This window comes from Melanostigma gelatinosum (genome assembly GCF_949748355.1).
Source record: "Melanostigma gelatinosum genome assembly, chromosome: 8".
Taxonomy (NCBI): Eukaryota; Metazoa; Chordata; class Actinopteri; order Perciformes; family Zoarcidae; genus Melanostigma; species Melanostigma gelatinosum.
The window spans coordinates 3,005,147-3,022,313 of record NC_136641.1 but is presented as its reverse complement, the minus strand read 5'-3'; the positions used below and the strand labels follow the sequence as shown (position 1 = coordinate 3,022,313).

The following is a 17,167-nucleotide window of genomic DNA, read 5'->3' as shown; positions in this document are numbered from 1 at the left end:
TTTGGAAAAGGGCAGGCACTTTCACAACATACTTGGAAGGTGATTGGATGAACCATCTGCCAATCAGATTCCTTCTGAAGACAGTGAGGAGAAGAGAGGAAACATCTTTTCTACAGAGAAAGGTCTTCCGTTCTTTGTTCTTCCTTCAGTGAAGAAATGATAGAACTGATGCTTTTGCTGCAGCTACGCTAACCTCTTCAGGAGCCGCCATTGTTTCCGTGTCATCACACACACACAAGCCACGCATAGCTTCTACAGATATGCATGTCATTCTTTCATGACATCCCAAGAATCAAGCCGCTGTGCAAGGTACGAAAACTCAACTCAGTTGAGCAAAAGGTTGATAATGCAATCATATAAAAACATAACAGCAGCAGCACAGGGAAGTTATCTTCTGGAATAATTGCTCGATTTGAGAAAACATATAGAGATCTAAATATTAGTACATATGAACTTCATGAGTAATGTCTATGTTTAGTGGACTGCAGTACTGCACTTTATTTTGTCAAAACGTAGGACATTTTAGTCGTGTGTGTGTGTGTGTGTTACCAGACTGAAAGAATCTGCACCACAGACCAACTAATCATTCAGGAGCTGGATTCACTCAAATACTGCTGACTACGTGGGTTCACATCGACACATTATTATCTACGGGGAGACGTAGATGTGCTGATGATGATGCACTTATTCGTACAGATCTGAAGGTCATACATGTCAGCAAAATAAGCTTCATGAACTCAACTTTCACCACTCAGATTCAAACATTGTAAACAAGTGCAAAGACAGAAGGTTTAGGTGAAATGTAAATTAAGACCAAACAGCAAATGTACGCTGTGGTTACACAACAAGGGGCCTGGCGTATCTTTCTTTCTTTGTTCTTTTCATGTTCGTCCAAGCGGTTTTGTTGCCGATTCTACTTTTCATTCATTATTTTCATTCATTATTTCCCTCCAACGATGGGTGATGTTTGCTAACATTACACACATAACATTGATGGAACTCAGGTCAAAGTCAACTTGTTGAAGAGATATTTTGTTCACAGTATTAATAATTACAAAAACAAATGTCAAATGTGTTTCGGAGCTTACCTGATTTAGTTTGAATGTTTTCTCTATCATGTTTTTTTGCTGACACAGCAAAAGCTTGTTGTTGAAGCAGACCATCTACTACGACCATGTCATCTATATGTCTTGAGAAAGGCTATAAGATAAGATGGACTTCTCCCGGCTCCTTTTGTGAGCATGAAATGTGTTTATTTTGAAAGTGTATATTTAGTTGGAACATGATGTGTACACCCAAAATAAATGCAAAAAAACAACAATTTAAGAACCATATCATGATATTTGTTTCTCTCCTCACTCACTCTGCTCTTACCTGGTCCCAGTCTATGTTGCGGAAAAATGTGTGTGCCTTGATATCTGTGAAGCCCGTCTGGACCTGGCATCCCAGCCGCTCCTTGGGATCCTGTTGGAACACAAACAGGAGACATATTTCATGCAATGTGAGGTTATTCATTAGAACGTAGATGTAGACGGATGCAGACTTGCTGTCAGGTGGATTCTACTTTACGTGGACACGAATACAGTCCAGGGGGACAATGTCGAGATAGCATTTCTCTTAATATACTTTTAGAGGTTATGTAGTTTTAACAGAATGAAGCAACGTGGACAATTCGTAATAATGCTGGCCACACATGTGTATGTGTATGTGTACATGTAGCCCCCTAACTGCTTGGACTGGGCTCTTTTCACCTCAACAATTATGGCGATGCCCTCCAGAGGCACAGTGCATGTGAAAGGCTGCCTGCGGGACCAGAAGCAGCCTCGTGCATCAGAGCTACACCATGACGACACACACGCGAAACCTTGTTGCAAAAAACATGGAACCTGGGGCTGAAATGCATAAACACTTGTGCACATGTACACACAGAATAAATGAGAACGCTCTGTAATCATTCTCAACGGTAGGTTTAATCATGTATGTGTCTTAAAGGGCCACACCAGTGTTTTTACATGTTGTAGCTCATTTACTACAGATCATTTTTGCTGCTGAAACTAACAACATTTTCAGAATTTTGAGTGTTTTTTGTTTCAGGTAATTGTCTTTCATTCGTTTCACTAAGGTATAAAACTTAGTCTTGAAACTTGTTTGATTAAAATGATAACTCTGGTGTTATTCTATACATTTGTTTTTATGGACAAATTTCCTGTGAACCCTAAAACAATGTGTGCGAGTTGTACATTCGTTCATACTGTCTGACTTCACAACCCTCTCTGTGAGGCCACAGGCCCACTGGATCCTACTGAAGTCACATGTCTTTTTCTACCTCACAAATAAACTGTTTCATTTTGTAAAAAGGCTCAGTCATTTCCTCAAACACCTGGTCACTCTAGGTTTTAACAAATGTTACTCCAGCAGGAGGAAATATTGCATTTCTTGGGGACTATTTTCAGCAGCGGATGAATCCACATTTGGTGCTCTAATGAGTATTTGTGGCAGCGGGTTGTCGTATGTGGGTTTGAGTCTAAATGCACTACGGTGTGTGTTGATGGTGATGAAGGAACATGTCATTGCTCATTGATGTGTTTGTAATAGTTTTGAACAATAGCACAGAGAAATAAGACTGCATCATGTAGTGTCTTTATCCAAAGTGCTTTACAGTTTGACCAGCGAAACCAGAAGAATACAAACATCCGAGGGTGAACAAGAAAGTTCATTTACGCGAAGACAACAGAAAAATCTCAATGGAGAGATGATGAGATTTAGGAACTCCTGTCGGTAAGGGCTGACGCAGAAATAGTCAGAACAATTCAAGGAATGGCAAGAGACTCGGTTGTCTATGTGGCCGTGGTGTTTTTGCGCAGCATTGTACACAGACACACAGAGAGAAAGAGAGAGGGGGGGGGTTGACTGGGAGTGGACTGCTCTCACCTTGTTTAGAAAGCCCTTGAGCACGCTGGCAGCTTTCACCGACAGAGACCTTGGGATGCGAATGGGCTTCTCAAGAATAACTGTTGGCAGCAAGAAAAGGACAGCAAGAGAGAAAGAGAGAGAGAGAAAAGGACAAGCGTGAGTAGGGAGGAGGATGACTCATCGTCCAACCTGCCTGTGGGTGACCATGTCTGCTGAGTGGGAGTCAAAGGAAGGGAGATACGGAGGACACGGTTTTGTTCTTTTCTCTCACTTATGATGGGTTAGACAGCCTTGAGACTCCCACAGCTCAACAATGTCATACAAACCATGAACAAAAACAAATCTTTGAAAAATAGTTTATCGAAATAAAAGGATGTAGTGCTGCCTCACACATTAGCGGCTCACACTGAGGTGACCAGAGGAGCTCAAGGATAGGTGATCAGTGTGTGTTCGCGGAGTGATCCCCCCCCCCCTCCAGTAAGAGAAGACAAAAAGCATCAGTATCAATAGATACTAGTGATTTTTAACAACGACAGGCTGCCTCATCTTCTTAGAGGTTGTTTAGGCAGACTGAGGAAGATTTGCAGACAAAACAATGGCTGAAAAAAAGTTGTTAAACTAAGAAGAAGACTTGAAACTAGAGATTGAGACATAAACTCATGTTTACAATGTTTACTGAGGTAATAAATCAAGAGAGAAGTAGAGTCACTTTCTCATAGACTTCTATACAAACTGAGAGGACCCCCCCTGGTGGACACTATAGAGAATGCAGCTTTAACACATGAAGATTTGGCTTCACTTTTCAGACCAAGAGGTTTCTGCTTGGATTGACGTAAATGCATCTAAGCTTGGACTCTTTCTAATGCCATTTGTCTCTTTATGTTGGAAAAAACATACCCTCTATATCAGGGGTTCTTAACCTTTTTGACCTCGGGCCTAACTTTTCAAGTACAAAGTGTCCCGGGGCCCACTCTGACTATATGCATCAAAAGTGTCAGACAACCTGTAGGTCATACAGAATCAGAGCAGTGGGCCTTTGGAGTCAGTAAAAATTTAAGATTTTTGTCCGCATAAAATAAAAAAGTATCTTTCAGTATAAATAACTGCCGGTGGCTGTATCTGTACAGGTAAAGGACAGTATAGGGCTGCAACTACACTATCAGTGAACAACTGCCTCAGATTTGAAGAAGATTGGACAAAGTATGACCATTCTACAGTGTTTCTTCATGAAGAGATCCAGGCGGAGCTCTAAAAGGACATTTGGAGACCCAAATGGACACATGGTAACCAAATGATATTCTGACACACTAAAGGTGTTTCTCCCTTTATATTGTGATTTTATATTATTTTCCTTTTATTATTAGCCTTTGCAAATTGCAAAAACTATGTATATATGGACGAAGACATGGTGTGTGAGTAGCGGACTTGCTGTGCTTAATGGCTGCGACCGAGCGCACAAACGAGAATGAGAACAGCTCAGTTACGCAAACGTTGGTTGACGGCTTATGGAAGAGGAGGATAAGGTTTGTACTATAAGTACTAGCGTTTTCTGAAGGCAGTAGCTCCATGGTAACATCCGCTAGCACGTTGTCGGGTCTGTAATGTGTCTTTTTCCGTCGAAATGCTGCAAGATACGACTTGCAGCGGTTATGGCGACTTTGGACAGTGTGTGTGTGGGCTCCTTTTGTGGAGAAACCATAAGAAATGAAAGAAAATCGATGATTTCTTTGCAAAGATGAGGATTTTGGGCATGCTGGGATACCAAACACGGACATGTTTTGTGACGTATTTGCGCAAACAAGCCGTAGGAACGGAAGGGGAGGGGATCGAGGATGCCGGTGTTGAACAGGCAAAACCCTTGTTAAATAAATGAGATGATACAATGTGATGATCACAAAGACATTTATTATCATGTGTATGGAAACCTGCATACACAACAAGAAGCCCAACAGACTTTCCCACGAGCGTTGGATGTTTCGTCGCTACGTGTCACTTTATTTTTGAAGGCTTCAGTGCTTCGTTTGATAGCATTAGCTCACATTCCACACACTGAGCCCTCGGCTCTGCCTCGTTGCCTCCGTTCACAAAGCCGTACTTAAGAAAGTCAGGGTTGTACTTGCACACACATTTAGACTTTTGGGGGTTTGGCACCACTGTCGTCTTCATTTTTTCTTTTTAATAACTTATCCATAACTTTCGCTACAGGCTAGCGGCTAGCTGAGTGTCTTCTTCTGCTTATTGCAGCTTGTTAAACAACTGACTGACGCATTACCGCCACCAGGTGGTGGGAAGCTATATTGTAACTGAGCGTCTCATGGATAACAGGAATATCTCTGGTGTCTTCAATTGATAACCTATGCGGTCCCGCGGCCCACAGGTGCAAAACTGAAAGTTTTTCGCGGCCCTCTAGGTGGCGCTCGCGGCCCAATCATGGGCCGCGGCCCTATGGTTAAGAATCACAGCTCTATATCACCTCATACTACGATATAACAGGGAAATTACATCCAAAGCCGTAATGGTGATTTAAAACGAAAATGCCCTTTTGAAAACACCTCGAAGCTTCCACCTATTGTGTACGGCCCCAGAACTGTCTTATAATGAATTATTATAGTTTACTGATTAGGGAAGACTCCCTGTTTACTGTTTGTCGCTGTCCATTAATGGGGGTTGCTGAATGCTAATGCATGGAGCTACCAGCCTCAAAACGCCACTATTTAGCAGGAGAGGGCCCGCAAACTTTGAAGTACCCTACGGCCACATTTAGGAAGAGGAGACACTGAGCACACCTAGCGGGTGTAAGGTCGGGCACAAGAGCTTTGTTTTCGGTCAAACATCTGGTTCCAAGATAAAGAAGGATCATTAGACTGTTTTTTTCCAAATATATTTCAGTTATTCAAATTGTACATGTTCTAAAATGAATACCACCTTGTCCCATGTTTGCCAGCTGTCTGTCTGTCTGTCTGTCTAAAGATGTGGGGCTGGCATGTGCAGCACTGATAGCCAAAGCAGAGTCTGGCACAGGGTCTAGCTAGGTGCCATATGGCTGGGTGGCATCCTATAGTGAAAAGGTTGGTTTCCGTTGGGAGGAATTCATGGAGGAACCTGCTGCTCTACCAGTAAGACCACCACGAGGATGGTACTGGTGGCAGATGCTAGCCACGGTGCCATGCTATGCTCCCGACAGTCACAGCAGAGACATAATGCGTCACACAAGGCTGCTGTAGTACGGAGGAATTTCTGTTATAGAGGAGTGTGTGGGTGGCTGTGTGAGAGCGGGAGGAGGTGAAGGAGTGCTATGTAAGGGTACCATATGGCTCGAGGAACACAAATGCAAATATGACAGATATTAGAGAGGTTCCTCTACCCTGAGGGTGAGATCACACCGAGAAGGGTGTTATGGGTAAGAGGTGTGCTGATGAATGAGCACACCTCCTGAATCCCATCAATGCTTTAGTGTGGACCGTCAGTCTGGAGGCAGCTCGAAACATGTGAAAAATCACAAAAGATCATACTCACAATCTGTACAAGTATTCAAAGAAAGTTCAGCAAATGACCCTCATTCATGTTGTGTGCAGCCTGGAGAATACAGCGTGTTCCAGCCTGAGGGCCATGTGCATGGATGTGCATTTGGAAACATTCGAGTGACTCAACGCGCTTCTTTGTGTCGATCAATGGAGATTTTTACATCTGCAGAATTGTAATTTCCTTAACATTCGTCGGCTGTTGCGCACACAGACACTAAGCACACAGATGAATGTAATAGAAGTGCTGCTTTGCTTGATGTCATTGACACATTTTCTTTGCACAGAGCAAGGACTGAGAGCTAACCAGATGCACATCATAATATTATGAGGAAGGACTTGCAACTCTATAAAGTTATTACGGAAAGAATCCTTCATTCTGACACCAGGTAAGAGTACTCCATTTACATTTACAGTCCTCGACCAGGCTGGATGATGCACTGAGCTACAATGATGAGAACACGGAATGGAGCTTCAACACATCTTCTGTAGAAACACAAAGGGGATGCCGCTTAATGCTACATCCCTCTACATTACAGTCTATGCTGCACATTAACCCAAATGTAAGCACGAGTCCAGACTCTGTTGGTGAGACGGCTCATTTTGTTACGCCAGGCTTTCCAAGTAGAAGTGAATGCTGGCCGTCACATTTCTACATCAGTCTCCTTATACCATTAAAATCACAAATATGAAACAATGTTTCATATTTGTTTCCCCCGGCCGTATCAGGCTTTCACACCTAAATATGCCGTGTTTTTACTCAAATGCCAAGAGATTTCACAGACTTGAATAAAACAAGAGTGGCAAAATAAAACCAATGAACATTTGAGAGAAATAAACTTCGCCCTGTTTGTGAGATCCCTCCATCTTAATGCAGCATGCCAGAACCATCTAAGCCTCGATGTATACATGTAAACCTTCACAGCCCAGAGCTGATTGTTCTTCCGTTACATTATTCCTCACAATATCAGTTATGCGTCACAAATGGCTAAATTAACATATTTTTGTTTAAATGGCGGCGAGCAGCCTTCCACGTGCTCTTCATTTTCAGATCTGATTCCCCACTATTCCCCTATACTCCTAACCCTTAAAGCTGAGAGGATGGGTACATGCCTGCTGATGAAACGGGCACTGATATTCTTTACTATGGGTGGAGGATAAACAAGACTCGGTGGAAGAAACCATGTGGCTGGACTGTGTGTGATCGGGGTGCTACAGGGATAGTCAGCGGTGTCTGGGTATTAAATGTTCACCTGCAGTTTTCTGGAGCATATCATTAATTCAACAATATAATCATGCTACATTCAATAATGTCTTGTTCAGCACTTCTTCTCCAATTTCTTCTTTACTCTAGGTTTTTTGGACTTCATCTTTATCTTCTTTGCTCGGCTGCTGAAATGTTCCCGTGGGACTAGTTCAGTATCTTTCTCTCTCTCTCCGATCGCCAAGCGTCCTCACGACAGATATGCCTCTGGGGTCAAGGAGCTATGCTTCTAGTGTTCTGGTGTATCCAGCAGGTACTTCCTTTACCTTGAGCTGCTCGTTGTCTACAGTTTGATTAAATGTGAGATGAGAGACCAGTATGACTGGATTCTTTCCACAAGTAGCCAGTTAATACTATCTTGACAACTGAAGTCACTGAAAACTTCCAATATTTACATTTACAATGAAACAATGATGAATGCGTTTACTGTTTCTTGTTAAATACCGATGCTTGGGGCCCTACACTTCAAACTATGTCGCTCTGACTTCCCCTCCAGCGTTCGTTTTGGACGCGTCAGAGACGATGTGACAAGTTGTCGCTCGTGTTTTCATAAAGTCTTTCAAAATAAACTTCTGTGTTCAATGTATAGTTTGCCCTCATCACATACATAGTCTCTTTTCAAAAAACAATTGTGATAGTAAAACTCTTAACAACATGAACAGCAGTCTCCTGGGTAAGACTCCTGTGTTTGCTTGACACCACTATCACCAACATTTTCCCTGAATGAAACTATTGGCCAGATTGCACTCTAGTATTAGACATTTTCCATTTCCTTTAGGCAGATGTCAACACAATTTAAAAAAAACATTCATGCTACCCAAAAGAATAAACCCTTTAAATATGAGCCCAGACATTATTTGAAAATGTATGATAGCTTCTTGAGATGTATATTTGTCTGGGTATTGTTGCTTTGACAAGGCGGAATAATGCCTCAAAACTAAAAAAAGAAAACAAATAAATCAGTTAAAACAGACAAAAAATCTCAACATGTGCAAATATTTCCTAAAAAGTCTAGCAAAGTGACAAGTGGTCTTTCCCAGTTGAACGCCCTTTCCCCTGAAGCTTTGTTCCTACTATGGTCATGACCCGCCCCATGCTGCCTCTGATTGGCTTGTCCTTGTTGCCTTCCTTGGCTGGGTTGGTTAGGTTGAGAGTGGTTGGGGTTAGGGTAGGAATATCAGGGTAATCAGAGGCAGAGTAGGAAGAGAACTATGCCTTCCTGGACAGCAGTGCCATGGTACCTCCTCTTGCAGTGTGTATCTAACGGGTATGAACCCTGGGTATTGTTATTCCTCTGCCTCACCTTGAAAGAGGTACTCCTCTGTGTTCATGTCGGGATTGTCGGTGATAATGTCGAATGGGGACCGCCCAGCCATCATCTCAAACATCAGCACGCCCAGAGCCCACCAGTCCACACTGAAGCCTGGGACGGCACACAACAATAACACATGTGGCATGAAAAGACTCACTTACCAGACATTTATCAGTATTAATCACAAACTGAGGCTGGTTTGGTACCGAGTAAAAACGTGTTCTATGTACATGCACTGCCACGGAAGCCAGGCTCAGACTGCAGGAGCTTTAAAATGCTAACCAGTGTAGAAATTGTTTTGCATCACACATTTGGGAGAATGCTCACAGATGCTCTTCTATTTAATCTTAAACACGTACACAGTATAAGACCTGAAAATAATGGTGCATCACACACTGCAGGATTTTATTAATATTATCGTGCAACGCACCACCTCACGTGATCTCTCTCACGTGATCTCTCTCACGTGGTTTCATTAGGGAGCAGATGTGAAGACTGAAAATTCTGTGTAGCAATGCTTTGTAGTTAGAAAAATCAAAAGCAGAAGTCTAAATGAGTCGGGATGAGAAATGGCTGGTCAGCTTTAATACCCATCAACGTTGGAATGCTAAAAGACGTTAGCCTTAAGGGCTAGAATGTTTACGTTTTGTCCACTTGGAAACATCATCAGCTGCTCCGGCTTGTCTTTCTCATTGGCTATCGTGGTCCCACTCGAATCAGGTACCGATGCAATCATCAGACTTTATCTCCTAAATATCACACGTTTGAAACCTTTCACATTACCAGATAAGATGGGCCTAACATCGGGACCGACCAAGATGCTGGACTGGATGTCCCCCCCCCCCGATTGTCGGGAGGGGTATCTGGGATGAACCCCCCCTGAACTCCTTTAGTCTGAGCCCGGTTTTAGGCCACAAAAGTTGCCCAATGCAGTTTAGGTGGTGTAGTGCATGATTTACATCCATCCTTCATTACCTTTTCATTAAAATTTAAGGATTCACCATCAGAAGTTTAGAAACAAAAATACGAGTTGTTGGGATCAGCGTTTGGACATGAATTGATCCGACCCACTGGGACTCCTGTACTCACCGTAGTCCTCTCCTCTGAGAATCTCGGGTGCAATGTAGTTGGGTGTTCCACAGAAGGTACTAGTGGTGTCACCTGGTCTAATCCCCTCCTGCAGGGGGTGGAGGGGGAAGAAGACATGGTTCCAGTGATATAAGACAAAAGAATATGATGGACAAGAACCAGAAGAGTGGACAGAAAAGCAGAGCCAGAGGCCCCGTCAGTACTTCCAGTCAATACAGACATTGCATTCTTGATAACCCCTACGCCAGCCGTCCACACAGCCGACTGAAGGAACATCAATCGGTGTCTTACCTTGCACATGCCGTAGTCTGTGAGCTTGATGTGTCCCTCGTGGTCCAAGAGAACGTTGTCCAGCTTCAGGTCTCGGTAAATTATGCCCTTTTCATGCAGGAAGTTCAGAGCGATACAGATTTCAGCAGCATAAAATCTGTGAAGGAGAAGAGAAAAATGCAGGGAATGAAGAGCTGTCCACTGGTGCCACCAGCAGGCCAAAGAATTACACCAGAAAGCGACACGTCGCCATTGATGGTGCACATGTTGTGTTGGTGTCATATGACCATCACACTCACAGGGGTCATTAATTCTGCCACAGACATAAACAGGGATTGAACTGTAAAACAAGTTTTAAAATCAACTTGATATTGTTATGTTCTAATTTCCTGCTGTTCTCCAGTAGTGCTGTGACCGTGGTAAGAAGGAAAGGGGGCTTTGCAGTCTCTTGTAGCGCTCCAGGTGAACAATGGCTTGCAATTGCAGTTCTATACGCTTGTGTTCTGCACAGTATTTATGTAACAGTGACCTGTCTGAACGCCAATTCATCTAAAGCCATTAGGCCAGCAATGTTACAGATTCCATGTTTGGAACTGGCTCATTGAGAAGATTGCCATAGTTGCTGAGCACATGCTCCCAGAGGATGAACCCTTTCCATTCTGACCTCTCTGAGCTTTCCTCTAGAGCAGGGGTGCCCACACTTTTTCGGCTTGCGAGCTACTTTTAAAATGACGAAGTCAAAATGATCTACCTACATTAAAAATGCTGAATATCTATTTATATATATATATATATATATATATATATAGGCAAGGCAAGTTTATTTGTATAGCACATTTCAACAAGGTAATTCAAAGTGCTTCACATAAAACCATTAAAAGCATCAAAACATAAGGTGAAAAAGGAGATTTTAAAACAATTAAGAACATTCATTGCATTAAACATTTTTTTTTTAAACAGTGTAAGAAATAAAATACAGTAGTAAAATGCAGAAATGCAGGAAATTGATTAATATATGAATTGAATGTGGTTCAATTAAAGGCAGCAGCAAACAGAAAAGTCTTCAATCTTGATTTAAATGAGCTGAGGGTCTCAGCAGACCTGCAGCTTTCTGGACTTTGTTCCAGATATGTGGAGCAGAAAAACTGAACGCTGCTTCTCCATGTTTAGTTCTGACTCTGGGAACAGAAAGTAGACCGGTCCCAGACGACCTGAGGGGTCGGGATGGTTCATAAGGTAGCAGCAGATCAGAGATGTATTTTGGCCCTAAACCATTCAGTGCTTTGTAAACCAACAGCAGGATTTTAAAGTCAATTATTTGTATGACATACTGAGTATACTTTATATTTACAATATATGTTGGCATACCTTGCATAACTGCATGAACCCTTATGGCACAATACAATTCTGTACATTTTTGGTCATGACCTTACTCTGATGACTTGCACTGAATGGGATTGGCCAGAGTTGCATATTCGGACAGTAGCTGCTGGTGTCCGCCTCAAGCAGACTTCAGATGCTCATCAGTCATGGTGGAACGGTGTTTGGTCTTAATGTTCTTCATGTGGGAAAAGGCTGACTCACATAAATGAGTAGAGCTGAATAATGCAGACAAGAAGGTATCACATGTCCTCATGTTTGGGTAATTTTCCTCTCTGAGGAAACTGTCCATGAGCCCTGGACTTCAGCTGAATGTCAGCTTGCAGTGTCAGAATCTCATCCTCCACTCCAGACGAGTTCAGGTGAAACAGCGTTGACATTTTTGATGCGAGTGAATCAACCTCAATATCTTCCCCAAATGTGCAGCACATAAGTGTAGCAACTGGCTCGAGTAAAGCAAAGTCTGGAAAGCGTTTGTCAAACTCTGACAGACACTTGTCAACCTGCTCTGTGTAGCGCGCGCTGTCGAGTTACGCACACGCCTTCCGCTGAGTCGCCAGTTCTGACGCCAGGTTTTGGAAGTTTCCCAAATCATGGCGCTGCAGCTTTAGATTCTTTAGTAGAAATAAATTGGAAGGCTAACTAATTAGCTCGCCGGAGTTTTGCGGTTGACCGCGCATACGTGGTGACCCATGTGTTAGAAAATCAAGTGGCAAATGCCATGAGGAAATCAAATTTTTTTTGAATGGCATGCGATCTACCCGCACTACCTCCGCGATCGACCGGTCGATCGCGATCGACGTATTGGGCAACCCTGCTCTAGAGCCACGGTGGAAGAAACAAAACACCGGCACACACAGATAAACGTGTTTCAGCTAGAAGCTGTCATCAGCGATGTTACTGTGAAACTGACAATGGCTACTAGCTGAATTGTGTTCAGTTCTGCCTGGAGTATTATTCATTCAAAAGCAAAACGCAGCAAGCGTATACATTCAGTATTCCTTCAGTAGCTAGTAGGGGTGCAACGGATCACAAAACTCACGGTTAAGATCGGATCACGGTTTTTGAGTTACGGTTCGGATAATTTTTCGGATCAGCAAAGAAAAGGGGGGGTGGACAAGTATAACTTTGCTTTCCATTTATTAATTAAAATAACTTCAAGGACACCTAAAGCAAATAACGTTGGGCTATAGTCTGACATGAAAACCACAAGATGTAGGATATTGATTTTCAGAAAGATGAGAATATCTCCATTGTGTGGGGTAAGGGTAGTGCTAGATGTGTGTCTGTGTGGCTCTCACAGAGGGGGCGTGTCTGCAGCACCGGACTTTAAATCTCAAGTCCACCGTGATGAGCTGTCAGTCTTTTCCTTTTCATAGAGGCCTGGAACGATCTTCATACTCAAGGATTTCGTAGCGTGGCTCAAGCACTTTAACCAGATTTTGAAATCCTTTGTTTCCACACACTATGGCCTCATGTCTGCAGCAATAAAGACCCCAACAGATGTAATAGTTTTAGCCCGGTCTGATTCTGCCACAAACGGTTTCTGAAATGCCACAATGATAAGTTGTTGTTGTGCCTTGGCCCCCGTCGCTGACAGACGGGATGGTGGCTCTTCATTTTGCCGTTGTCGTGTGTCTTTCTCTTTAAATAACGCCTATATACCGTAACGCTTTGTCCACCACCCTCATCCGTCATTACACGTTACAGGGAAGACAAAATGTTCCCAAACTTGCGACTTAAATGACGCCGGGGGATTCTCAGGTTCCTCCGCTCGCCATGACTTCACCGTTAAATGCTTCTAACACCGTTCACGTGAACACACTACTGCTTTATATCTGTTCACTGACGCTCTGCATTGATATTTGGGGACTTGTTACTTGAAGAGGAACAGCAGCAGTAAAACTTTATTACACGTTTTGATGAACAAACTGTAAATAAATAAATACTCAATTAATCGGCGGTTCACAAGTGTGCCGAACCGTGGGGGGTGATCCGAGCCGAGCCCCCCCCTTAATAATAATAAAAAATAAGCAACAGAGCCTTTTAAGCCTTCATAGCCGCATAAGAATCGGACCAATGAGAGAACAGTTTGCTCGCGCGTGGCATTTGTTTACAAGATTGCAGTGTGAACACAAACCGAACAAAGGAGCAACTGCAACAAAGCAAACGAACTGAAGGTGTGAAAACGCCCTGAAACACTGCAACAAAGTTTCAATAACTTTCAGTTACACAAGGCGTCACTTTTAAAGACCAATACGGATGCGAGCACACACGCACAGGCTCAGAGGCAGATTATCACATTTAATTTACAATTAATGAGCGACTAATGAAGCCAGGATGTCTTCGGACAAAGCATCGATGCAGCGACACAGTGTTGTTGGACACCGGGATCATGTCCAACTTTTTTGCTTCTTTCCCCCCAATCATACATTCCACCATCTCTCTGGCAGCTGGCAAGCTCACGTCTTCGGCGATTGTGTGCGGTAGCCCCTTTCTCGCTATTCTGTAACCAGATATGAAGCCCGTAGTGCGTCATTTATAGACCAACACATGAATGAGACTCCAGTTGTTTTGGGCTGTTTTGTAACTCCTCCAATTTGGATATAAACAATGTAAGGGGCTTTTGACTTGCACTGGCATGCTTGGTGTTCAGGTGGCGACGTAAATAAGAGCTTCAGACTGTTAGCCAGAACCTCACTGCACACCACGCACTGTGGCTTTGGGGAATCGGCGTTGCCAATCCAAGTGAAGCCCAGACACACATACTTTTCATCATATTTCCTCTTTTTTTCCCAGTCTGATGCTCACTCTCGTTTCCTCTTTTTTCACCTTGACTCCGCGATGGGCCGATGTGCTCCCGATGTGTCTGTGCTATCCCTTCCTCCTTTTCGGTCTCCTCCGTCTCATCTTCCTCTGACTCTGACTCGATTTCTTCTCCCGGTCTCTCCCCAACGCACCTCTCCGTTCCCCTCGCCTCAGATTCCTCTCTCTCTCTCTCTGTCCCTCTCCTCTTTTACGACTGATAGCTTCAGATGTCCCACCTGACAGTTTTTCAATTAATATTACATTTTTTTTTAATATTTAATATTATTACACCATCAGACCGCCATTACACTTTTCCTCTCGCGCACCCCCTAGAGGCAGCTTGCGCACCCCACTTTGGGAATCCCTGCGTTACACCACTAGGAGCTAGCATAGCATTGAAGTGGTTACGCTCGTTCATGATGTGCCAACATACTCTGCTAATGTTAGCTCCACAGATTTCTACCATACACTTTAAATAAGAAATGGACATAGTCACCAAGACATCAAGCATTGGTTTGTGGACTGCTGTTTTGAAGGCTCGAGTTCGGCAATTTGTTTTTCAGGAGACCAAAAAGGCTTCATTTAACTTTCATGAACGGAAAACACACTGAACGGGTGAAAGTTGTAAAACGACAACTCCCAGACCGTGGTATCTACAATTATGCCCTAAAGCATACCCTGCTTTATGGTCTGTTTGCCTCTAAATCAGGGGTGTCCAAACTTTTTTCACTGAGGGCCACATACAGAAAAATATACCAAGGGCTGGGCCACTCAGGTCCGATCGCCTCACCCCTAGTGTGTTAAAGTGAGCAAAATCAATCAAATTTGGTTCTCAATGTGCTTTTGTTCAGATTTAACAGAGATGTTTGCTCACGTATGTTGAGCCGAACAGACTCATTATTCAAATAGAAGGAGTTGAGAACAGCTCGATGTCTCTCTCAATGAGAGAAACATATTGAAAGCCATGGCAGCTGGTGGAACATGTTCTAGGTAGGGCTGTGCCACATCCAATCAATTTCAGCAAACATCCCAGTATGATTTAATGCTAAATAAATGAAGGTATCAAACACGTATTGCTACTTTGCAGTTAAATATTTAACATTTATTCCAACATGAAAAAAAGCAGAAAATAACACTTTGACAAACACGTCAGGACATCTTATTTACAGCTAGTAGCTTCATGTACTGCTTCCCTTTCCTGCTAGTCTGCTGTCTGATTGTGAGGTCAGGCTGATCTGATATCAGCTCTGCAGTTTCTCCTCAAAGTTCTCCTCTCAAACGGGTCTTGGAGGAGTAGTGCTCGCGCTGGAGCTCGCGCCCGCCTGTAGAGACTCATCCGGACGGGAACGCGCAGCTTGGGGCAGAATCGATTCTGCTCCAAGCTGAATCTATTTGAGGGCGCTGATTGGCTAAATTGTATGTCACACATTTATATCTTTAATCAGCAATTGGCTGAACTGCTTCACTGCTCTTTTGGGCAGTTTCTCCAGCGCTGCTGAGACGTGCACACGCAGAGAGGACATGCAGGAAAAGCATATATTTACCGCAGATATCATATTTTACACATATTACTGGGTGATTCCATATTTCAAAAACACGAATATTGACAATTTGTATAGTTTATTATTATTATTATTCATTTTATTTTATTTGTTGTGGCTCAAGGTGGGGCGGCACCCTATCGCCCTCTATTGACCAGCCGCCACGTAAGCACTGACTGAGCTCTGTCATGAGAGACGTTATCACGGACACGTATTTCCCCCTTTCAGCAGAAAGGTTGGCCTTTGGAAAAGCACATTTGACTTCGGACTGCGTGGGGAAGTGCGCAACATTGAAGTTGCGTAGAGTGCCCTCGTGCTCGAATTATGTTGACAGTTTTCACAACCGTGTTCATCACATCGCTGGGCTGGACTGTCTGAGCACAGAGGGCTTGTTGGTGGGTGATACGCTGCATTTTAATAGCCTCACCTCCGCTCGCCGTTCATAGCTGGAGCCCTATCTGTTATAACTCCACACAGCTTGTCCCATCTTGTCAATTGCATCTGACACAGCTTCAAACATGTCCTTACCTGTTGTTGTGCTCTTTAGACTCCTAAAATCAAGCAGCTCCGAATGCAGAAATGATCGCAACTCCCCGCAAACAAATGAACAGCTGTGCGGTGTCTGTGGCATCTGTGCTCTCATCATATGCAATGGAGTAAAAAGCAAAAGCACGAGCTTTATCTGACACTTGATGGTTTAGGTTAGCTGGCAAGTCTTCGATTCGCTGCATAACTGTGTTTCTGGACACGCTAACGTCGTTGAATTCCTGCATTTTTTTCCGGGCACTTGCGACTTTAGTGAGGCACTGTTTTATGAAGTCACCATCTGAGAAAGGTTTCCCGTGGCGGGCAATGAGTTGAGCTACCTCGTGGCTGCTATTGTGACTTTTTCTTGTGTTTTGTTTGCACGGAAAAAAACACTCTTATTGAGCTAACTGCCATTTAACTTTCTGTTCTCGCTCGGCACCAGTGTAGGACGTGTCATCATCCGGGGCTAAACGTTTCTTTGATTGCTCTTATTTTGTGGAGAAGCTGCCTTGTTCAACACAGTATCTCCACCTAGTGGTGA

General features: G+C 43.4%; 1 protein-coding gene across 1 annotated transcript in view; it reads right to left on the bottom strand.

Annotated features, from left to right (window-relative positions):
- The window catches only part of prkcz (protein kinase C, zeta), a gene marked incomplete at its 5' end in the record, with an annotated part of 127,926 nt that overhangs the window by 20,962 nt on the left and 89,797 nt on the right, over positions 1-17,167 (bottom strand). Inside the window, 5 exons of the mRNA XM_079273326.1 lie at positions 1,375-1,464; positions 2,932-3,011; positions 9,002-9,121; positions 10,100-10,187; positions 10,391-10,526. Of these exons, the coding sequence (XP_079129452.1) occupies positions 1,375-1,464; positions 2,932-3,011; positions 9,002-9,121; positions 10,100-10,187; positions 10,391-10,526 (514 nt within the window). The remainder of the gene's footprint in view (positions 1-1,374; positions 1,465-2,931; positions 3,012-9,001; positions 9,122-10,099; positions 10,188-10,390; positions 10,527-17,167) is intronic.